The sequence below is a fragment of the Phyllobates terribilis genome, unplaced genomic scaffold, assembly GCF_046119375.1.
Source record: "Phyllobates terribilis strain yellow unplaced genomic scaffold, ASM4611937v1 Scaffold_11__3_contigs__length_659146591, whole genome shotgun sequence".
Taxonomy (NCBI): Eukaryota; Metazoa; Chordata; class Amphibia; order Anura; family Dendrobatidae; genus Phyllobates; species Phyllobates terribilis.
Window position 1 is genome coordinate 180,698,733 of NW_027362771.1, and position 22,206 is coordinate 180,720,938.

Here is a 22,206-nt window from a genome sequence, read left to right on the forward strand (position 1 = left end):
ATTTTCCTGGTCTGTGGCATGGAGTATGCTGTATAATGGGTAGTCCAACTACTTTGCTGCCACTATGTCTGTCCTTACACACTAGTATCCATTATATGGTTAGTAAGATGATGGGATACATAGCCTATAATGTTAGATTCATACACACAGGGGCTTCCTAGGGCAGAGAAACCTACTTGTTGTCATAGCAACCTGTGTCCCTACCCACAACATGCCCAACTGTGACCTCCTCTGTATAACATGGCAGCATTATGTGCACCCGCCCCCTCCAGCTATCAGTAATCAGAGCACCTCTGCCCTCATCAAATATGGCCGCCGCTGCTCCCAAGCCCCTGACGTCATCTTCCAGCGCTTGAAGGTCAGGTACCTGCTCTGACAGCTGCATGTGCTTGTGTAGCACCAGGGTCAGACTCTCGGTATGGGTGACGGGCAGGACGGAAGACATGAGCACGGGTACCACCTGTTCCCTGAGAGGGACCCCCGCAATCCGAAGCAAGAACCGTTTTTATCCAGGCTGTACGGGCTGAAGATCAGATGTAAAGCGAGGCTGAAGATCGCAATGGACACCAGTAGGTGTGATGGCTCCGGCTCTGAGTACATACATTGCGTTATGTTACACTATGCTGTAGTTTGTGTGCTGGAGATAGCCTTATTGTCTCTTTGTGGGGGGGAAGGAGCCCATCTTTAAAGGGGCCGTTTTTTTTCTCCCTACTTGAATACGTGTATTTAGGACTAAAAATAATTTTTGCAATTGGATTCCATTAAAAATGTTGCACCGTTTGCTTTCTATGGCCTCTGTGTGTACTGTCTATTGCTGGCTGCAGAGTGAGTTAACTGTTCATCCAACAGAGCTCATTCTGATTGAATGACATGGGAGCTGGTAACTGTTGTACGCCTTTTCCTGAGCTCCTCTCTGCTGATTTATGATGACAAGCCACATCAAAGTTGGATGTACAGGGAAACAAGAGCCTGGAAAAACCAAATGGTGCAAATGTTTTAATGAAACCCAATTGCAAAAATGATTTTCAGCCCCAAACACATGCATTTAGGTTAAAAAATAAATTAGTGACTGGCTTCCTCCTTACTGCCCTCTGTGGTTGCACCCATGTTGGTGATTACTAATATTCCTATTATATAGTAGAGGTTTACATTATCCCATATATAAAATTAGTGTTATAAAAAACAGCAGTCCTATGTCACTGTATTCATATATTGTGTCCCTCATTAGGTCCACATGTCAAGTTACTTCTAGATGCCATGAATCAGGCTGGCTGGTGAGTTTTTTAACTTCATCAGTTTTATACATTAAAAAAAATTACAGACCAGAAAAAGTTGCTTGTTGGATGCTTGTAGCCATGAGATATGAACACCATCATCCTTTGCACTGACTTATTATTTATAGCCCTCATTGATACACCTTTAAAAGGATTGGTAGAATTTTTAAAGGGGTTTTCTAGTTTCAGAAAACCTCTGTTCCCCCTGGCTGCAGTCACTCTTAAAGAAGCACTCCTCCCATCAAAGTTTTTATCCTCTTAATATATTGCAATCATCATATTATATAGCACTGTGTATTTACAATTGCTCATTTTGCCTTATAGCCAGTTAATTCTTCTCGTTTCTCTTCTCTGTGTAGAAACAGGAAGTCTCTTGTCCCTGCATTTATCATTTCCCTCTTCATCTCCTGACCCAGCTGCCTCGCTTTCCACACTCAGCATCAGCTGATCGGTCATGAGACCGATCAGCTGATAATAGGCTTCAGCAATCAGCTGATGGTCACGTGACCATCAGCTGATTGCTGCAGCACTGATCACCTGATGGTTGCGTGACCATCAGGTGATCAGTGACGTCACTGCAGGTCCTGGAAGTACACTGCGGGGCGCGAGCTCGCCGCCGGACAGACAGCATCGCCGAGGAGGAAACCGGGGGCCGCCGGAGAGGTGAGTATGAAGGTTTTTTTTTTTTTTTTTTTTTTTAACTGGCACATGGGCTGGGAGAAGCAGGCTGCTGCACCTCCCATCCACGCTGCTCTCACTGTTATCAGCCAGAGCAGCGTCGGATGAGAGTAGTAGCATTCTTCTCTCCCGACCCGGGTACGAGCCGTGGTGTGATTTTGCGCCTATTGATTTACATTGAAACGCAGCAAATCCGCATGTATAGATATTATACATGCAGGTTTGCTGCAATTCAATGCAAGTCAATTTACCGTGGAATCACGCCTGAATTGGTAGTGCTGCGGTTTGTGCCACAATGATAATCCGCAGCGTAAATTTCCGCATCATGTGCAGAGCACATGCAGATTATCATTGGAATACATGGCAGACTTCTTACCAAGCGGTTTTAATGCGTTTCCGCGGCAGAATAACCACCGCGCCAATACATTAAAACCGCATCGTATGCACACAGCCTTAACTGGGTAGGAAGGCAAAATGAGCAATTGTAAGTACACAGTGCTATATAATATGATGATTGTTATATATTAAGAGTATACAAAATGTGATGGCAGGGCTTCTTTAAAAACAAACAAACTGTGCTTCACTCACCCTCCCCGGGTCCAGTGCTGAATCTCTGCCGCTACCCCAGTGTCTGTTATTGTCTGCAGAGCTGTGGATCTCGGTCTTTGGCTTCAGTGCTGTGCGACATGACTTCAGGGCTGCAGAATATAACACTCTGGGAGCAGCAACAGAGACTCATCGCTGGACCGAGGAAGAGTGAGTACAGAACAATTTATTCTAAAACAAACTCCAGCCGGGGGGACAGGGGTTTTCTAAAACTAAAGACCCCTTTAATGCTGACTATTGATTACAGTTTATATTTTCACACTTTATTATTCATATTTTTGTTTCAATATAACAAGATCTGCCCTGAAATGTGATCTTGCATGTATTTGTTGTTCCTCAGCACCGCATACAGAGAGAGACATTTTTCGTGTGAAGAATGCGATGGAAAAGTAGGAGGAGGATTTGATTCTTCTACCTCCGAGGTAATTCCAGCAAGTATTGCCTGTCAGTAAAGCTCTATTTGCGGAGGTCCAGTCAGTAGGAAAGCAGTAGCAGACTTCTCTTTCCTATACACTAGTCATCTGCTTTATCATTCGTGTATTTGTCAACCCCCATTCACCCAGCAAAATTTCCTATGGCTTATAGCAGGCTGGAATGTCTTTTTTTTTTTCTTTCATTTTTTATTGTATGGAAAAGCATAGTCTGCTGCAATATGTCAGGCTGAGACATCTCTAAAATATATATTATACCCCTCCTATGGGCTCGTATGTATGCGGAGATGGTGGCATACACTAACGTTATGTCAATATTATAGCTAAGTTCACAATTGATAATTTTTCATCTGTTTTGTCAATTTTTGATATGTTTCTATACATTAATTAAGAAATTATACAAGGTAAAATACAGTTTCTTATGTTATTAGTTGCATTTGAGCCATTAAAATAGATGCCATATGGGTGGTGTCCACATGGAATCCATTTTTTTTTTTTTTTCTTCTTGCTTATTCATTTAAAAATATAGGCGCGTCTCATTCATAAATGGGAACAGACCTGCACATGCTATGTTTTTTTGTTTTTTTTTCTTTTTCTCCAGAACATTGGTCCATGTATCAAAATGTTCATGTGAGCCTAACCATTCACTAATATTTCTCTGTATGTGGCTCGTTTTCCACATGGCCAGCACTTGGATTGAATGTGAACGTTCCCTTATGTGTGTGGTGTTTGAAGAGTTGGGATGACTTTATATTAAGATGTGCTTAAGAGGTCATATGCTGTAAGAAAAGTTAGAAGTTATCTAGTATAAAGTGGACAGTATCTGTTTATTCTCCTTTAGGGGCACATTTATACAGTGGCATGTAAAAGTTTGGGCACCCCTGGTCAAAATTAATGTTATTGTGAACAGATAAGCAGGTTGAAGAATAAATGATCTCTAAAATGGCTTAAGTTAAAGATGACACATTTCGTTTGTATTTTAGCAAAATAAAAAATATATTTAAATTTTTTTTTTACATTTTAAAAATTACTAAAAGAAAAATGGACAGCTGCAAAAGTTTGGGCACCCTTGGAGATTTGTGTGCTCAGATAACTTTTGACCAAGGTTTCAGACCTTAATTAGCCTGCTAAGGTCATGGCTTGTTCACTATCATCTTTAGGAAAGGCCAGGTGATGCAAATTTCCCAGCTTTATAAAAACTCAGCCTCCTCTAACCATGTGCCAAAAAACTGCAGCCATGGGTTCTTCTAAGCAGCTGCCTAGCACTCTGAAAATGGTGGATGCCCACACTATAGGAGAAGACTATAAGAACATAGCAAAGTGTTTTCAAGTTGCCCTTTCCTCAGTTCTAAATATAATTAAGAAATGGCAGTTAACAGGAACAGTGGAGGTCAAGATAAGGTCTGGAAGACTAAGCAAAATTTCAGTGAGAGCTGGTCGTAGGATTGCTAGAGAGGCAAATCAGAATGCTTGCTTGACTGCAAAAGACCTTCAGAAAGATTTAGCAGACTCTGGAGTTGTGGTACATTGTTCTACTGTTCAGAGACTCCTGCACAAATATGGCCCACATGGAAGAGTCATGAGAAGAAAACCTCTCCTGCGTCCTCACCATAAAATTCAGCGTCAGAAGTATGCAAAAGAGCATCTAACCAAGCCTGGTGCATTTTGGAAACAAGTCCTGTGGACCGATGAGGCTAGAATATAACTCTTTGGCCACAATGATCAAAGATATGTGTGGAGAATAAAAGAGCACATAATTTCAGGAAAAGAACATCTCGCCAACAATTAAGCATGAGGTAGATCAATCATCCTTTGGGGTTGTGTTGCAGCCAATGGCACAGCGAACATTTCACGGGTAGAGGGAAGAATGGATGTAATGAAATTTCAACAAATTCTTGATGCAAACATAACACCATCTGTAAAAAAGCTGAAGTTGAAAAGAGGATGGCTTCTACAAATGGATAATGATCCTAAACACACGTCAAAATCCACAATAGACAAGCTCAAAAGCGCAAGCTGAAGGTTTTACAATGGCCCTCAGTCTCCTGATCTGAACATCATTGAAAATCTGTGGCTAGACCTCAGAATAGTAGTGCATGCAAGACGACCCAGTAATCTCACAGAACTGGAAGAATTTTCCAAGGTAGAATGGATGAAAATCCCTCAAATAAGAATTGAAAGCCTCTTGTCTGGCTACAAAAAGCATTTACTAGCTGTTATACTTGCAAAAGGGGGTGCTACTAGGTACTAACCATGCAGGGTTCACAATAATAGTAATTTTGACCAGGGGTGCCCAAACTTTTACATGCCACTGTACATACAGGCAAAACTGGTATAAAATAAAAGGGACTAAATGCAGATACATCTTGCAAATTGGATCCGTGAGAGCTTCCGGTGGAGAAGAATACTGCTGGAAATAGGGACAGATTTGTGTTACACATTGCATCTCCTGGGGTCTTACACATTTGTTAATGAAATGTTATAAAGGGTCTCACCAAACCAATCACCCCCTCCACTGAGGTCAGACGGGGACGGCAGATTAGATTAGATTCTAATCCTCATTTCTGCTCTGGGTCATATTTTCCCCCAGGAGCCTCCTAGAAAAGCAATATGACAGTTATCTTATTGAACATCCTTCAAGCATACCACACATGAATATGATATATCCATATTTCAGGGATATATGGTGCTCCTTTGGATTGCCAGCTACCAGAACTTTTTTAATTTTACCGACAAATGCAAATATGCTCCCCATTCATGGATATATCCATGAATTTTATAAAACTAAACTTCTAATACAAAAAGCCTTAATATTGCTTGACTTTGTTCTCATTATGAAGTACAGACAAAACGGTTGCATAATGTGAAAGCATTGATGCCCCTGCATTTAACACCTATGTGCCAGTGGAGGTGTACAGGGACACATCTGCTGGCCTAAATGGTTATCCAATATTGACAGCTACCTGTTAATTTCTCTGTGTATGCAATCCATGTCTGTTCTTCATCAGATAACCTACTTCAATTACCTGTTCACATCGGGGGGTGCAGGCAGTGATCCAGTTCCGCTAGCCTTTGATCAGTATAACTCATAACTCCACTTCTGAAACTCTCATTATATTTGTCTTTTTTCTAGATTGTTATATGTCAGAATAATATTAATGATCAAAGAACCATGAACAGAATGCTTACACATGAGTTGATTCATGCTTATGATCACTGCCGCGCCCAAGTTGACTTTTTAAGTAACATTCGGCATTTGGCCTGCACTGAGGTATGTTCATTTTCACATTCTAGTATTTTAGTAACTTTTTAGAAAAAAAAATATTCTTTTTATTTTAAGCCAATGACTGTTGACGTAAAGCAACTAAATTAAGAGCATCGCTTAAAGGGTTTGCACCAAAAATGCAAATCGTATAATCATAGGATGGGCGATAACTTGCTGATTACTTGGGGTCCAATCACTGAGGTCCCCTCTGATCGTTAGATCAGGGCTCTGGAGCTGTAGTGTGCATGCAGGACCATAGCATTACTCAAACTAGTCATTTCAAAGTCTCCTGTTGTTGATCTCTGGGGTCAGGCCAAAAGCGATCGGCAAATTATCACTTGCAGTTGAGGATAAAAGTTTACATACAGCTTAGCCATTTTCATTAAAACTTTTTTTTTTTTCTTGAAATTTTTAATCCTAGTACACAATTTCCTCTCAGGGTCTATATTTCAAGAATGTGATTTGTTAGAATAATACTAGACACTTATTTTTTCCGCCTTTATTTCTGTCATCACATTTCCAGTGGCTCAAAAGTTTACATGCACGTGGTTCTTATTTAGTAATATTGTCTTCCTTGGGTCACAGGGTTTGGACAGCCTCCCACAAGCTTCTCACAATAAGTTGCTGGAGTTTTGGCCCATTCCTCCTGACAGAACTGGGGTTACTGGGTTAGGTTTATAGGTCTCCTTGCTTGCACATGATTTTTCATTTCTGCCCATATACTTTTTTTTTTGTAGGATTAACATCAGGGCTTTGTGGTGGACTCTCCATTGTCTTCCCTTTTTGTTCTACTTTTGATTCCACGTTGGACGTCTAATTGATAGCCTTTTCCATTTATTGAAGATCCATCCAAATCTGATGTCTTGAGCTATTGTTACAGTATCTCCACATATTTCACCCTTCCATTAAATTTTTTTGCCTAAACATGTTAGTATACTCGCTTACTGCCACTTTCTCCGAGATCCAGCGCTGTTCTGCTCCTCTTCTCAGTGACGTGACCACTCTTCAGACTGTCCAGCTCGATCTATGCTCTGTGTGAGCTGGAAGTCTTTTACAATGAAAGCCTTCTTCTGACTCACCATAGGCTTACATTGTAAAAGCCACTTCCAGGTCACGCAGAGCTCAGCGTGGCCCGGAGAGTTGTAAGAGCGGTGATGTCACTGAGAAGAGGGGAAGAACCGGCGCTGGATGCCGGAGAAGGCGGCAGTAGGTCCATTTATTAACACACGAACACTATACATCACACAGATATACACAGGTTTAGGCAAAAAAAAGTTAATGGGAGGCTTCTTCAATAAAATTATTATACAACTTTTAGATAGCATTTATCCTCAATCCATAATTAATTGCCTAAAATCCCACTGTAATATAGTAGATAGGATCATATTAAAATATTTAATACCTTATAACAATTCCATTCTAAAGGGCCTTGGCAGTCACGTGATGCAAAACCACCAATAGATCGCAAGAATGAGAAGTGGTTTCATTCACGCTGGGAAAAAAAAAAAAACGCCTACCCAATATAATTCTTTATACATAAATCCCATATAACAATTAAAAAAATACATAAAATAAGAAATTATACTATTCAAAATTTTATAGATATCGTTGTTAGATATATAATTATTGAGAACTATATTGATGAATCGCATACTATACAAAAAAATTTTTTTTACTACAATACTATATCAAATTTATTCCATTAGTTCTTTTAAATTGGTTCTCCCCTATTAAATGTATTTATTCAATTTACTAATATCAAGCTGAAATATGATTATCCCATTATGTTCTATCATATGTAAATTATCTTATTTAAACAAAAAAAATATATATATATTTTTTTTTAATTGTTATATGGGATTTATGTATAAAGAATTATATTGGGTAGGCTTTTTTTTCTGTTTTGCATATGATGTCACTTCTAAGGTGTAACCCTTTATAAACTAGGGATTGTATGTTAACTACATTTTTGAAAAAAGCCTTGGACAGGCTGAAACGTCCACTGGAATTGGCAATGTAATTAAAGAGCAATTATTGACTGAACACGTGAGTGCCAGGAATTGCTTCCATCCATGTGGTTGAAGCTGCTCACTAATTTTCGCTTGTGAAACCAATAATGCAACTTGGCCTTTGTTGCCTCCTATATGTGGAGCGCACAATGCACAAATTTAAAACCCCTATAAGGAGCTTATTTACCATATAGTGATCCTTTAAGATGGCGTACACCTCCAAAATAAAGGCCGATCAGCACACAGTGACCACATTTACCTCGTTATAGGGAATGGTACCACCGGGGATTCTGTTCGAATCCAGTTTTTCAGGGATTTAGACAGAAACCTTGATGGAGCCACAAATGTTCGGCCATGACTTTATTTTCTGGAATTTTCTAAGCTACTTAAAAGCACAGTCACCTTGGAGTATGTAAACTTCTGTCCCATCTGAATTTTTATATAGCGAATGATTAATGAAAAGATCTATTTGTAGGAAAATGTGTGTCTTGTGTCCATTTTGACCATATTACAGTTCAACTGGACTCTGCTTAGAAAATCATTCAGTAAAGATAAGGGTGGGTTACAGGCTCTGCTGTCAGAACAAGCTCACTGATAGATTCACTGTTCACTCATCCTGCAGTCTGTTATGCATGGAAGCTGTAAGATCCATACTGTCAAAGCTTATTGAAATGTCTACTTTTGAATTGCTTTAGATCCGAGCTGCCAGCCTTAGCGGAGATTGCTCCCTTGGCAATGAAATGTCACGGTTCAAATTTGGTGTAAAGCAGCATCATCAGGTATGTAAAGAGAATATCCCCCATGGAAACTCTGCTGCTCCTCCATCCAGACATCATTCTGATATAAGCCTCTTCATTGGTTACTGATCAGCAACCAAAACATATTTTGGGGATGCCTGGCAGCTGTGTTCATGAATCCTATTCATTCATAGCAAATTTCAGCAGAGTTTTCTTGTAATGGTATCTGCTATAGAATAGACCGTTGAATTTTTTTTAATATATAGTATACTTATACTTCTTATACTACTGTAATCTTGTAAGTTAAAATGATATTGTGCATAGATTATTCCTGTGTAGTGTATCCTGCCAAAAGTGTCCAGTTTTGCTTTTATTTTCACTGTATCCCATGGTATTGCATTGTATACTGAAAATTTAAGGTCTCCTTGGCTTCACGAGTGTGCTAAGATGGGGGTGATAGGGCACTCCATGATCACCTACCCCCCCCCCCAAAAAGGAGACCATGGGTCCTGGGATTGCACCACTTAAACACCAGAGTGGAATTTAAGGGGTTAAATTGTTAGGAGGATGCTGGCTTTATACAGATAGCGGGGAACTAAAAAATAATGTAAGGAAAAATTAAAATAGGTTTTGCAAAAAATAAAGGTATAAAAATTTGGATCGTCACCCTTTTCCCAGTTTATAAATAAAGAAATTTAAAAGCAAACCTATTCAATATCAACACGTCAATTAACATCTACTCTATGAAATTAATGAACCCATATGATGAGCACCATAAAGAGTGAAAAACATTGAAACGCCAGAATTGCTGTTTTCCAGCAGCTCTACCACTATCTAAAGGAAAAAAAAAAAGATACAATCGTATGCCGCACACATCGAAACCCATAAAAAAGACAGCTCAATGCTTGAAAAACACTCCGCTTCATCAATGGAAAAATAAAAAGTTAGGAATCTTCCAAACCCCCTGCCCCTTCTACTCCCCAATGAAAACCTACAGGTTTAGTATACCCATAATCGTATTGACCTGAAGAACTTTACTGCCAGGTCACTTTTAGTGCTCAATGAAAACCATAAAAACAAAACCCAAAAAATGTATTTATTTTTTTTTCTTTCCCCCATTTCAAACTACTTGGATTTTTTTTTTCCTGTTTTTTCAGTACATTATCCGGTACAATGAATGTTGTCTTTCAAAACTACATCTCGTCCTGCAAAAAAAGCAAGCCTCCATACGGCTATGTCAATGGAAAAATAAAACTGGTTATCGCTCTTGGAAAAAGTGTAGGGAAAAATGAAAGGACAAAAAAATTGCCAGGAGAGCAAGGGTTAATGTTCCCACAAATTAAAAGTTTTGTTACTAGGACTCCTGGGTGCTGGACAGGATTTACTCCCTGGTTGTAAGGTCTGGGCAACCTTATCCAAGTCATGTTATAAGGTCTAGCTGGTCCTTCCACCTCTTGCACTGAGAAATAAAGCAGGTGAGTTGAGTACTGGCTCTGCTCATTGGAAGCCATGCTCTAGGCTTTAAGGGTATGTGCACACAGAGGGGTTTTTTTTCAGTTGATTTGGGAGCAAGAAGTCCTCCCAAAACTTGGAGGTTCTGCTCTAAAACCTCTACATAAAGTCTCTGTGTGCACATACCCTGCCTTTACTTACAGTGCTGCAGAACATGAAGAACCCAGGAGACGACAGCCTTTACTATTGTGGTTGGTATCTGCTATTCCCAGCTTGTCTGCCATATTACTGCTCCAAGATATTGCTACCAGTTAAAGAAAACTGTAGAAGAGCATGTTGGTTTTGTGTTTAGCTTTTCTGCCTTGTATTAATATTTCATGCACGGCCGAGTAACATAAGACTTGTTTGTATTTATTTCCCCAATAGACTTGTGTGCGAGACCGAGCCGTTCGCTCTATTGTGGCTGCAAGGAAGTTTAGTCAAGAGACTGCAGAGAAGGCTGTGGATGAAGTGTTTGATTCATGTTTTAATGACCGAGAACCATTTGGTCGCATTCCTCATAACACAGCTGAAGCAAATATGGCATACAAGGAGTTTAGAAATCGTGGAAGATATTATGCGAATATATGAAATAAATAACATATTAAACCTCCAGAAGTCGAGTGCTACGCTGTAGAACCTGTGGCTGAGGACACGGCTTTCTACGTTCTCTCACTGTAAGGGTCTGTGTGCACACTTTTTTTTTTTTTTTCTTTTGGTGAAGATTTTAGTTTTGTCTTTTTCTTTTTTTTTATGCATTTCTTTTTTTGTAGTCTTCTGATTACAGTACCTAGTTTTAGAGCGTTTTCCATCAGGAGACTCTTCAGAGAAAAGGAGACATGCACTTCCTTTTTTTTACCACCTGCCATTTTTCGAGACCTAAAGTGGAAGAAAAGCGCTCAAAAGACTGAACATATGAACGGCAAATTAAGATTTGTATCCTGTATTTTTTTCTTTAGCTCTCTTATTTTCAGTTGTCTCAGAACTAGTGGGTGGAAACTAGCTGCTCTAATGTCTTCCATATGCTGCACTTATATATATATCACACATATACAAGGGATTCCTGCTCTTCTTTGACAATCAGAAGCAGCATGGAGAACACTATGCAGATATGAATCCAGCTCTGGGAATAGCAAAAGCAGCTGACTCAAGGCTGCAGCACGATCTGCCTGTCTCTCTGCCTCTGATGGTTTTCTGACTTCTCCTCCCTCGTCTTGGCAGTCCATCTAGAGCAAGATGATGAGTTAAGGGAGGAAGTCATAAAGTGGATCAAAAATGGAGAAATAAGGATTTTTCTTGGATAAGATGTTAATAGGATTAACAAAAAACAACCCCATACAATTTAACCTTTAGTAGATCATACTAAAAAGGGGTCTCATCAGAGACTGACTAGGTGCTGTTAACGGAACGAAACAATATTGATTTATGTTTTATCTGTTGGAGATCCATTGTCTATCTTTATAAGGCGACCATGCACCCCTGCAGTGGATGAGGGTTTTTTCAGAGCTACTTGGAGGTAAAAATAGTCAATGAAGTCACTTGAATTTGGTATATCATACATCTGACTCTTACCTCGTGTTTTTACTCATACAGTACATTGTATGTATTCATTTCGTTACCTTGCTATCCTGTCTGTTTTATATCTTAGTGGTGACCTCCAATTAAGCATCTAGTCTCTACAGTCAAGATATATATAATTATACAGTACAGACCTAAAGATTTTTCTGTATTTTCATGACTATGAAAATTGTACATTCACACTGAAGGCATCAAAACTATGAATTAACACATGTGGAATTATATACTTAACAAAAAAGTGTGAAACCACTGAAAATATGTCTGATATTCTAGGTTCTTCAAAGTAGCCACCTTTTGCTTTGATGACTGCTTTGCACACTCTTGGCATTCTCTTGATGACCAAACTTTTGGTCTGTACTGTATTTCTATAGTGATGGTGGTTTTGGTGATGTATTTCTGTACTGACAGTGGTTCTGGTGCTGGATTCATTTGCACTGGGTAAAACTGGCGCTGAAAAAGATTTGGGTGTTTGGGTGGACCGCAAAACCCACTTTAGTGATCATTGTAAGGTAGCTGATGCCAATTCAAATGCAATAATGGGATGCATTAAAAGAGGCATAGATACTCATGAGGAGAACATAATTTTACCTCTATACAAGTCACTTAGAATACTGTGTACAGTTCTGGTCTCCGGTGTATAAGAAAGACATAGCTGAACTAGAGAGGGTACAGAGAAGAGCGACCAAGGTTATTAGAAGACTGGCGGGTCTGCAATACCAAGACAGGTTATTACACTTGGGGTTTTTTATTATGGAAAAACTAAGGCTTAGGGCTGATCTTATTACTATGTACAAGTATATGAGGGGACAGTACAAAGACCTTTCTACTGATCTTTTTATTCTGAGGCCTGAGACAGGGACAAGGGGGCATCTTCTACGTCTGGAGGAAAGAAGGTTTAATCATAATCACAGACGCGGATTCTTTACTGTAAGAGCAGTGAGACTATGGAACTCTCTGCCGCATGATGTAAAAATTCAAGAAGGGTCTGGATGCCTTTATTGATATAATATTACAGGTTATGGACACTAGATTCTGACGGAGTACTCCTCCCATCAGCCTAAGACGTTTTTAAATAGCTCTTGATCCTACTTGTCCATATAATTATAACTTATACTTGGATATAGACTCCAAAAAACTACTTGCAATCATATAAAACAATATATTTTATTGAAAGATTCTTTAAAACACCAAAAAATACAGCAATTAAACAGAAGTGAATAAGGGGAGGTTCAAGAAAATGTGGATACATGTGGTCCAGAGTATTATCCAATATTAAATAAAATATAATTGATATAAATTAATTTGGGATCACAGCCAAGAGGGCCATGCAATATGATAGCCTGGTATCCAACCCCTGAAAAGAAGAGGGGGGGGGGGGGGGGGGCTGAAGACATCAACAAGAAAGAACACCTGTACTGTTTCAGCTCATTTTATGTTAATTATGTAAACTTTAATGCAGCTCACCTAAATAGGCAAAGTAATGGAGGACCATATGTTCTCAGATCTTAAGGTATGCATGCAAGTGCACAAATAGTCCTACATAGTGAAATAGTAAGATCATCATGAGCTGTCAGGCGTTTCGCACTGTAGGCTTTCTCAAGGGGAGTGTGTGAATAGTCAGACCTCATCCTGTTTATACCTATCCCAATCGTGTTTGTGCCAATAGAGGCTCCGCATGTTTGCACCGTCCCAGCGGCACAAACACGATTGGGATAGGTATATGGGATAGGTGGCAATCCATAAAGTGCTTCATGTTAAAACTGAAAGACCCTCAAAACTTAGTTTTGACTTTATAAGGAGGATTTTGTTGCGTTTCTGTTCAAAAACCGTGTTCACACTGATTGTTTTGGAAGAGAAACTGAGCAGAAACTCTCCTAATCCTTCTCAAATACTCCATTTGGTTCTGATGTATTAATGTACTGACTGTGGTTCTGGTGCTGTATTTATTTAAGTACCCCTTTCAAATTATTGGTGACCCTTTGTATTGGTTCAATATGACAATGTGGCCTTTGGACCAAAAAAAATGTTGTACGTCGCTGGCCTAGGCAGTAACTTTTTCATACGTTGTGCAGTGGCTCAGGAAAGATTAATGTATTAGTATATAGAGGATTTGAGTGCTTCTACTGTATACTGCAATACAATAGCATTGCAGTGTATAGTGAATTTCTTGGTCTCCGAGGCTGAGCTTCACAGAAGTACCAAGATGACTGCTATGGGGATCTTCAACAAACCCCTGGCGGTCATAGTAACCCATCGATTCCCCCAGCGCTCTTGTCTCGGGAAGGGTGGGGGGTGATGGGAACAAGTGCACATCCATTCAAATGCCGCTATTGGAGATTGACAGCAGCGTTTAAATGGTTGACAGGTGTGGTCGGAAGCTATCTCCGACCACGGCTGTTAGAGACTGATGCCAGCATCAGCCATGTGTGAAGGGAGCTCTGCTCCTGAGTCCCCTCCCCACATATGGACTCCTTCCCAAGATGTTAATTCATGTCCTAATGCAGAAAAAGGTTAAAAAAGGGGTGGTGTGGTCTAGGGTCACATCAAAGAAAGATACAAATTGGTATGGCTGGTGGATACACTTGAATTGGCTAGTTTGTGGCTTAGTATCTCAATTGTATAAGTATATTCTATATTGCAGTAATGCAGTGTAAAATTCACATATTCAAAGTTTGCCTTCATCTCGGCACACAATGTGCAGCTGTATTCTTGGTTTTATATATTTAGCAATATCTAGACACTCAAGCATTTTTTTTAATGATTTCCATAGACAAAATGTTTTGTATGATCTGACAGTAAATTACTATTTCTTGGATAACCCCTTTTAATGTTACAGTATATACCGATATAGTATTGACACTCGTATGCCTCCAAAATTGCACAACTATGCTCCTGTGCCCAAGGCGATTTCCAAAAAGATACGGTTACATGGGTCTGGTTTGCACCCCTTCAGCCCAATAAAACACCTTGAAGATTAACCCTCCGTCACATAGAACCGATATTGTAACGAGTTCACATACAATGTGACTGTCAGGCGCAGGCTAGAAAAATACCTATAATATCTAATGTTTGCAATTTCAGTGCTCTAAAAGTGATCAGTGACCTTCATAGGGATGTAATAAAAGAGACTACACATACTCAGGTGCAAAAAAAAAAAAAAAACATTTACTTAACATAAAACTAATAACTCTGAAATACAAACATTTCAAAACTCCCGCCAAATAGTCCCCAGTTCGACTCTGTCCAAAAACTCTACAAAGAAAATTTATGGAAACAAACTTAATTTTAAGGTACCTTAAGTACTATTAAACACATATTCAATCAGAATTAGATCCTGAAGTTTCCCCAGAAAAATTACACTTGCAGAGCAAAGAGCAAGAATTACACATCATTTTTGCATGTGTCAGGCAGATTGCATTGTGACATTTGTGACATTCATAATTAGAAAGCCTTCTGATTCCGCTTTCCGTGGTGCAGGTGGTGCATCTCCTTCTTTTGGGAGGTGGTGCAGGTGGTGAATTTTCACTATCATCTTCTGGGCGGAATCTTTTGAGCTGAACTTGAAGGCGAGAGGAGATACCGATTGTTTTCATACTTCTCCTGCGTAGATCTCCAAGCACTAGTTCATGGGCCAATTTTTTCAGATAGAATCGTCTACGGAGTGGTTCAAGCTTGTTTTCAAGGTAAATGACTTGTGAATTTATACCACCCAAATTCAACATAGCAAAAAATATGACCATTGGCCAGCGTTTGGTGTTTCTGCTGACGTTGAAAGTTGAGCACATCTGATCAGCTGTATCAACACCCCCTTTGGTTGCATTATAAAATGTAATTATCTCCCGGTTTTTTTTTGCCTCAGTCTCAGGATCGATGGCATCATCATCATGAAGTGTTGATAGAAGAAGTACAAATTTTTTTTGCTTGTGGTACATAGGAAACCAAAACCTTTCCATTATGGAATGCAAACATACTGCTGTACTGTTGTCTCCCTTTCACACTTACAAACTGTGTAGGCAATTCTTTTTTATTTTTTCTTACAGTTCCGACATATGAAAGCTTCTGCATTTTCAGATAATCAATCAGATCACAATTTGAAAACCAATTGTCAGCTGTTGTATTGCGACCCGATCCAAATAAGGGCTCAGCCAGTCTTTTTACAACATCACTGGGTTTGTTGCTGACACAGTAAGGACCTTCTGGTTCTTTTCCTGCATAAACTTCCAGGTTGTAAGTGTAGGTCTTACTGGCATCAACAAGGGCATACATTTTTATTCCATAGTTGTTAGGCTTTGATGGAATATATTGACGAAAGGCACATTTACCACGAAAACCAGGGAGCATTTCGTCAATAGTGAGATTCTGCCCAGGGCAATAGCTTTTTTTACAGTTTTCAACAAATTTTTGGAATATATCACGAATTGGAGCAAGTCGGTCATGTGTTTTACGTTCGGTTCGGGTAGTTCTGTCGTCAAACCGAAGGCAAAGAATTAGAAGCTTGAATCTGTTTATGGACATAACCAGGCCAAATTTTTCAACTCCATCCCCATCTTTACTCCAAAGTTCCTCCAAACGTTGTCTATTTGCCCTATAAGCTCCTGCAAGGTATAATAATCTAAAAAAAGCACGCAGTTCTATTTCATCTGTGGCCGTGATGGTTCTGTTGCAGATGAACTTGTCCTTTATAATGTCTATATATTGGTTGGTATATGTGACAATAGAGTCCAGAATGTCATCTGTGAATAAACTATTCCAGCATTCAACTGCAGTTTTTGCATTACTTGCAGTTCCTATAACTGCAGGAAGGTGAGTAATAATGTTTTGAGGTTCCCTACGTTTTTTCTGGAGTGGCTTCTTGTTCCATTGTTTTTTTTATCTTTTCCCATATAATAAGATTCTACATCTTCATCCTCATCACTGTCACCATCTTGCTCTGTTTCAGAATCCACTTCACATACTTCCACCTCATCATGAGAATCAATCTCACTTTCCTCTCCTAAATCCTCATTCAGTGTGGGGTCTGCATCATCTAACAGCATGTTTGTTACTTCTTCAACATCAAGGTTTTTTGATAAATTGTACATTTTCCTCTCCATTTCAGCAGATAATCTGAAGCAAGAGAAGGAATATGTGTTAGGGAACTACTGTATATGCCTGAGCAGCACACTTTCTTTTTTAATCTGCCTTATTTCTATGAAATATCCTCACACTTTGTGCTATACATTCATAAAACAAGCTAAATAAACAATTGTGATGAATAAAAACATAAAATACCAACCTTATTGAGTGTGACGTGTTCACATACAATGAGCCTGAGAGATTAGCGCAGTTATATCTGTCCTCCTGAAGCTCTGCAATCCAACTGTGGTATGAGGTTTCACAGAGCTGCTAGAGACAGGAGACTACCTGGAGGGAGGGGATTTCCTCACAAGTGAGGAAGGAGAAATGAAAGTAAAAGAGATGTGCCTGTCAGGCCTATTGTATGTGACGGAGGGTTAATTAAAATTTCAATTGCCAGCCAGGCCTCCGCATGGTCATCATGTATGCTTTTCTGGCTGCGCACAATTTTCCCTTGACACATTTCGCACACTGAAAATTACCATCGGAGACATGGGATGGTGTCCGCATTCAATTGATTTTCTCAATTCCTTGTATAGCTCTCTGATAAAATTTCTACTTTTTGATGAACTGCTTCCATATTTCATAGATTCTTTATTTAGAAATAGAAAAGGTTGCCAGTCAGATTTTACAAGCAGAGTGACTGATACATGACATATACATTTCATTTGCTGAAACTGGAATACTCATTTAACAAAGTTATAAAATGTTTAATAAGTAATGCTCATTATGCTGAATTTTATTGTGGACCCTTAAGTCTTAAATTCTATTTAGCAGTGCAAAAGTTTGGATTTCTCTCTTCTAAATGGAGCATTTTAGGTTTTGCGTTAATTTTATGATGCCAAACAGCAGAGGGCGCCACAAGGCAAAAAATAACATAGTAATGCAAGGAAAGCAGTGCTGGTAAATCTGCTTATGTTCTAGTTAACATGTTCTTACTGTGCTGGTTGTTAGAAGACTTCTCTCTGTCTCATCCTTTCATGCTGTTGCTCCTTCAATAGCCATAAGTTATAGTGGTTACAACGCCCCTACGGACTGGAGCAGTAAATGGGTTGACATGAGCATTGATGAATTCAGTTATTGTTGCCCTGTCATCTCCAGCTCCGAGCAGCTTATCCTATGGATTCAACAATACTTGAGTAACAAGGCTGGGACAAAAAGCAGCCAGAGTGTGCAGTCGCCTAGGGCGCTATTGAGGAGGGAAGCGTAATTTATGGACTACAAAGGCCACACCATGCTCTACTTTAAAGGGGTTATCTGGGAGCTTAATATTTATAACCTATCCTTTGGGTAGGTCACCGACATGGAATCTGACTTTTGGGACCCCCACTGACCGGCTGATCACCTGGACTGGGGGTGGTATGGCTCTGTACATTGTGTAATGGCCTTGCCATGAATGGTACTGCAAGCTTACTCCTAGATAAGTGAATATCATGACCAGTACAGATTGTATGAAGCTGTTTTCAATAGATTCACTTTCATTCAGTTAATTGGTGAGGGTGCCAGGTGAAGACCCCTACCGATTTAATATTGACGACTATATTAAAATCCTGGAATATGCTTTTATATTTCATTGCACAATAATTTTAAAGGAACTCTTTTTCACCAAGTTTTTTACTACCCTATTTGAGTGTAGCAAGATGTAGGGGCAGAGACTCTGATTCCAGCGATCTGTTACTTATCGGGCTCCTTACTGCAGTTTTAGTAAAATCACCATTTTATCTGCTGCAGATCTACCAGTTCTCTGGATGCTGGGCTCTGTATAACTAGAGTTCTAGTCCTCTTCCTCTCTGAAGAATCAATTTGCAAAATTAATTTCCCAGGGGAGTATGCATGGTGTATAAGTCTCCTCACTCTGACATGCCAGGCCTGGCTTGTCACTCTCCACAAGGAGAAATGTAACCCCTTAAACCCCAGTCTTAAGCCTCTTACCCAGTCAAATCAGATCTCATACTTGGCACTGACGAGAGGCAAAACCCCTAAACACTGTGTCTGCTGAGAAAGCAAAGCAGTATATAATTCATGAATATATACAATCTGGAAAAGTCCATAATACTGCCAGGGGAAAGGACCTTTTTAGAGGACGGATCATCAGATAATAATGGGGGATGTCTGCAGAGCAGAAAAAAAGTGACATTCACTACAGTTCATAATATAAAATATACAAATGTTATTAATACATATAAATACAGAAAAAAAGGGACAAAGAATTGCCGAGGACAATATTATATACAGTGCATTGTGAAAGTCCCACTTGTTGATTCTTCCTAAAAAAAATTAGAATTTTATATCTTTTATGTTTGAAGCCAGAAATGTGGCAAAAGGTAGAAAAGTTAAAGGGGGCCAAATACTTTCACAAGGCACTGTATATAAAATCATCAAAGACAGCACGGGGGTGCAACTAGCCAGATAAAGATTATTATATATAGGAAGTAATTATAAAGAGATCCGTTGATGTGTATATCAAACACTCCTGGTCATATCCTAAAATGCTATGACAATGTTAAATCCATATTATTGTAATCCAGGTACTAATATCCAACACAACAATATTTGAAGGTGCACAAGGCACATGGAATATTCGGGGAAACAATAATTACCTGGATACACAGCGGGCAGTTGAACACCGCTGCGCATTTGTATATTTTATATGATGGACTGTAGTGATTGTCACTTTTTTCTGCTCTGCAGACACCCCACATTATAAACTGAGATTCTGGTTTGGATTTTATCCTAAGTCATATGGCAAGGCTCATTGAAGGGTCGATATTGACTTTTAGGATTGCTACTTCCAATAGGTGGCACTAGAGTTCAAGTCCTCTTCCTCACTGAAGAGGCAATTTACATATTTAATTTCCCAGAGGAGCATGCATGGTGTATAAGTCTCCTCACTCTGACATGCCAGCCTAAGCATGTCACTCTCCACAAGGAGAAACGTTACCCCTTAGATTTTAGTCGTAAGCCTCTCACCTAGTGAAATCAGATTTCAGAGATCTCTGATGAGGCGATTTGCATATTTAAAACTCTATTTACATGATGGCTTAAAATCCAATCTTTATTTCCGCCGCTGATACTGAGATTACAACCTTTGATACATAAGGATAGGAGTAATTTTCTGCATTCTGTGTGAAAAAGTGAACATGTTACTGAGTTCTGTACCAAATATTTTAGACTATGCATACACAAATCCACATGTCATTTTCCCCTTGCAGGTCAAGGACACGAATGTAATGTAGATTGTCTTCAGATGTGACACCGAATCCAAACCAAAATCTTCGACTAATCTGACATTTGTGTATGAGACACAAACTCCCTCCAGTGTTCACACAGTTCTTGTTGAAATTGGATCTGCTTAAAAAAACCTCAGTGTGAACATACCCTAAGGATTTTGTATACAGCCACCCAACCTTTGACAGTGTAGTTAGCATGGCTGCCTAGTGTCTATATGTCATGGGTAGTGTTGAGCATTCCGATACCGCGAATATCGGCCGATACCAGATATTACAGTATCGGAATTCCGATACTTTTACAATATCGAATACCGGAATCGGAAGTTCCCATAATGCCTGCGCTCTGCAGTGTCTCTGAAGTATGACAAGCTGGATGGCAGCGCTGAGCTGAGATCCAGCCTGTCATCAGAATGCCATCCCAGCGTGAGAGAATTCTCCTGATTGTTTAAAAGCCGGCGGACGGTAAAAAGCCGCAGGCTTTTAAACAATCACACAGCCCCATACTGCTCCCCCGCAGCCTCCCACCCCGATCCTCTGCTCCCCTCGCCACCTCCCATCCCGATCGTAAGTTAGGACCGGGCGGGGAGCACAGCACCAAGGAGCGGGAAGCGAAGGACCCGGGCAGGGAAGCCGGCAGTGAAAAGACTTCACCGCCAGCTTTCCCGTTCTGTGCTGCGCTTTCCCGCCGGTTATTTCAAATGAACAGCTGAGGTATCAGGTGATGCTGATCAGCTGTTCATTTGAAGTCGCCGCGGTGCCCTCAGAGGGTTCATGTGAGTTCATGCTTGACTGCATTGCATGAACTCACATGAACTTTCCCACGGCCGCACAGGTCAGCCTCACCTCCCAGACGATCAGACCCATCATGATTGGTGTGTGTGGGTGTCTGTGCGATGTGTGCGAGTGTGCGCGGTGTCTGTGCGATGTCTGCGGGTGTGCGCGGTGTCTGTGCGATGTCTGCGGGTGTGTGCGTGCAGGCAAACATAGGCCGATGTGACACTACTACTCCTATCGGCCTATGTCTGTCCCCCGTCCACTCGTGCCAGCAGGATCAGCTCGATGGGAGCAGTAGTTCCCATCAGCCTGATCCTGCTATTTAAATTGCCCTACTGTGTCCCCAATAAATTTTAAATACATGTCATTGGTGGCCAGTGGTTACCTAAAAGAAATTAGTTCATACATTACCTGTCCCCGCCGATCGCCACCTAAAATAAAGTAAAAAATAAAAAACTACATCTATACTCACCTAGACACCTAATTCCCCGAAGCCATCGATCTCCTGTAATAAAATATAAAATAATAAACCACAACCTTATCCTTACCCCTCCGTAGTAGTCCACGAGTGTCCCACGAAGATCTCCAGTTTAGAGCAGCCACATAGAATGTGACCGCTCTGAACCGCTGCCGCCGCTAGAATGATGGGGCCGTAAAGCAGCCCTGTCATTGCATAAGCGGGTTCGCCGGAGTTCAGGCAGCGCTGCTCCGGTTAGCTGCTTTACGGCCCTGCTGTTCCGTGAGAAATTCCCACGGTACAGCAGTGCCGTAAAGGAGGTCTCCGGAGCAGCGCTGCCTGAATGCACTCCGGTGACCTCAGTCAGTGGCTCCCGCTGCCGGGAGCGGACGTGTTCCCGGCAGTGTGAGCTTACAGCAGCCATGCACAGCTGTCACCATCTCCAGATGTGACAGCTGTGCATGGGAGATCAGCGCAGGAACGTGGACAGGTAACTATTTTTTTTTTTAGTAAACTAAGAATTAAATAAAATGGTGTGTTTTATTTCAAATAAATTATTTT

The 22,206-nt window shown here is 40.2% G+C and overlaps 1 protein-coding gene across 3 annotated transcripts; it reads left to right on the forward strand.

Annotated features, from left to right (window-relative positions):
• Nucleotides 1–301: 301 nt before the first annotated feature.
• Nucleotides 302–15,250, forward strand: LOC141165867 (mitochondrial inner membrane protease ATP23 homolog). Of its 3 annotated transcripts, none has more exons than XM_073651857.1 (6): nt 302–569; nt 2,600–2,708; nt 2,899–2,980; nt 6,123–6,260; nt 8,959–9,042; nt 10,879–15,250. In XM_073651857.1, the coding sequence occupies exons 1-6, from the start codon at nt 419–421 to the stop codon at nt 11,080–11,082; spliced, it is 768 nt and encodes a 255-aa protein (XP_073507958.1). In that variant the 5' UTR covers nt 302–418; the 3' UTR covers nt 11,083–15,250. The 3 variants fall into 3 exon arrangements, with proteins under 3 accessions (XP_073507958.1, XP_073507960.1, XP_073507959.1); XM_073651858.1 differs by lacking the exon at nt 2,600–2,708 and adding an exon at nt 1,229–1,274 and having other exon boundaries at nt 310–569; XM_073651859.1 differs by lacking the exon at nt 2,600–2,708 and having other exon boundaries at nt 306–573.
• The last annotated feature ends 6,956 nt before the right edge of the window (nt 15,251–22,206 follow it).

What these genes read in the sequence shown, in the direction of transcription:
- LOC141165867 (XM_073651857.1), top strand. Translation starts at nt 419, where the DNA reads ATGGGTGACGGGCAGGACGGAAGACATGAGCACGGGTACCACCTGTTC. An exon ending in GAAGATCGCAATGGACACCA is followed by an intron (nt 570 to 2,599) that starts GTAGGTGTGATG and finishes TATTGTCTGCAG; the next exon opens with AGCTGTGGATCTCGGTCTTT. An exon ending in GTGTAAAGCAGCATCATCAG is followed by an intron (nt 9,043 to 10,878) that starts GTATGTAAAGAG and finishes TTTCCCCAATAG; the next exon opens with ACTTGTGTGCGAGACCGAGC.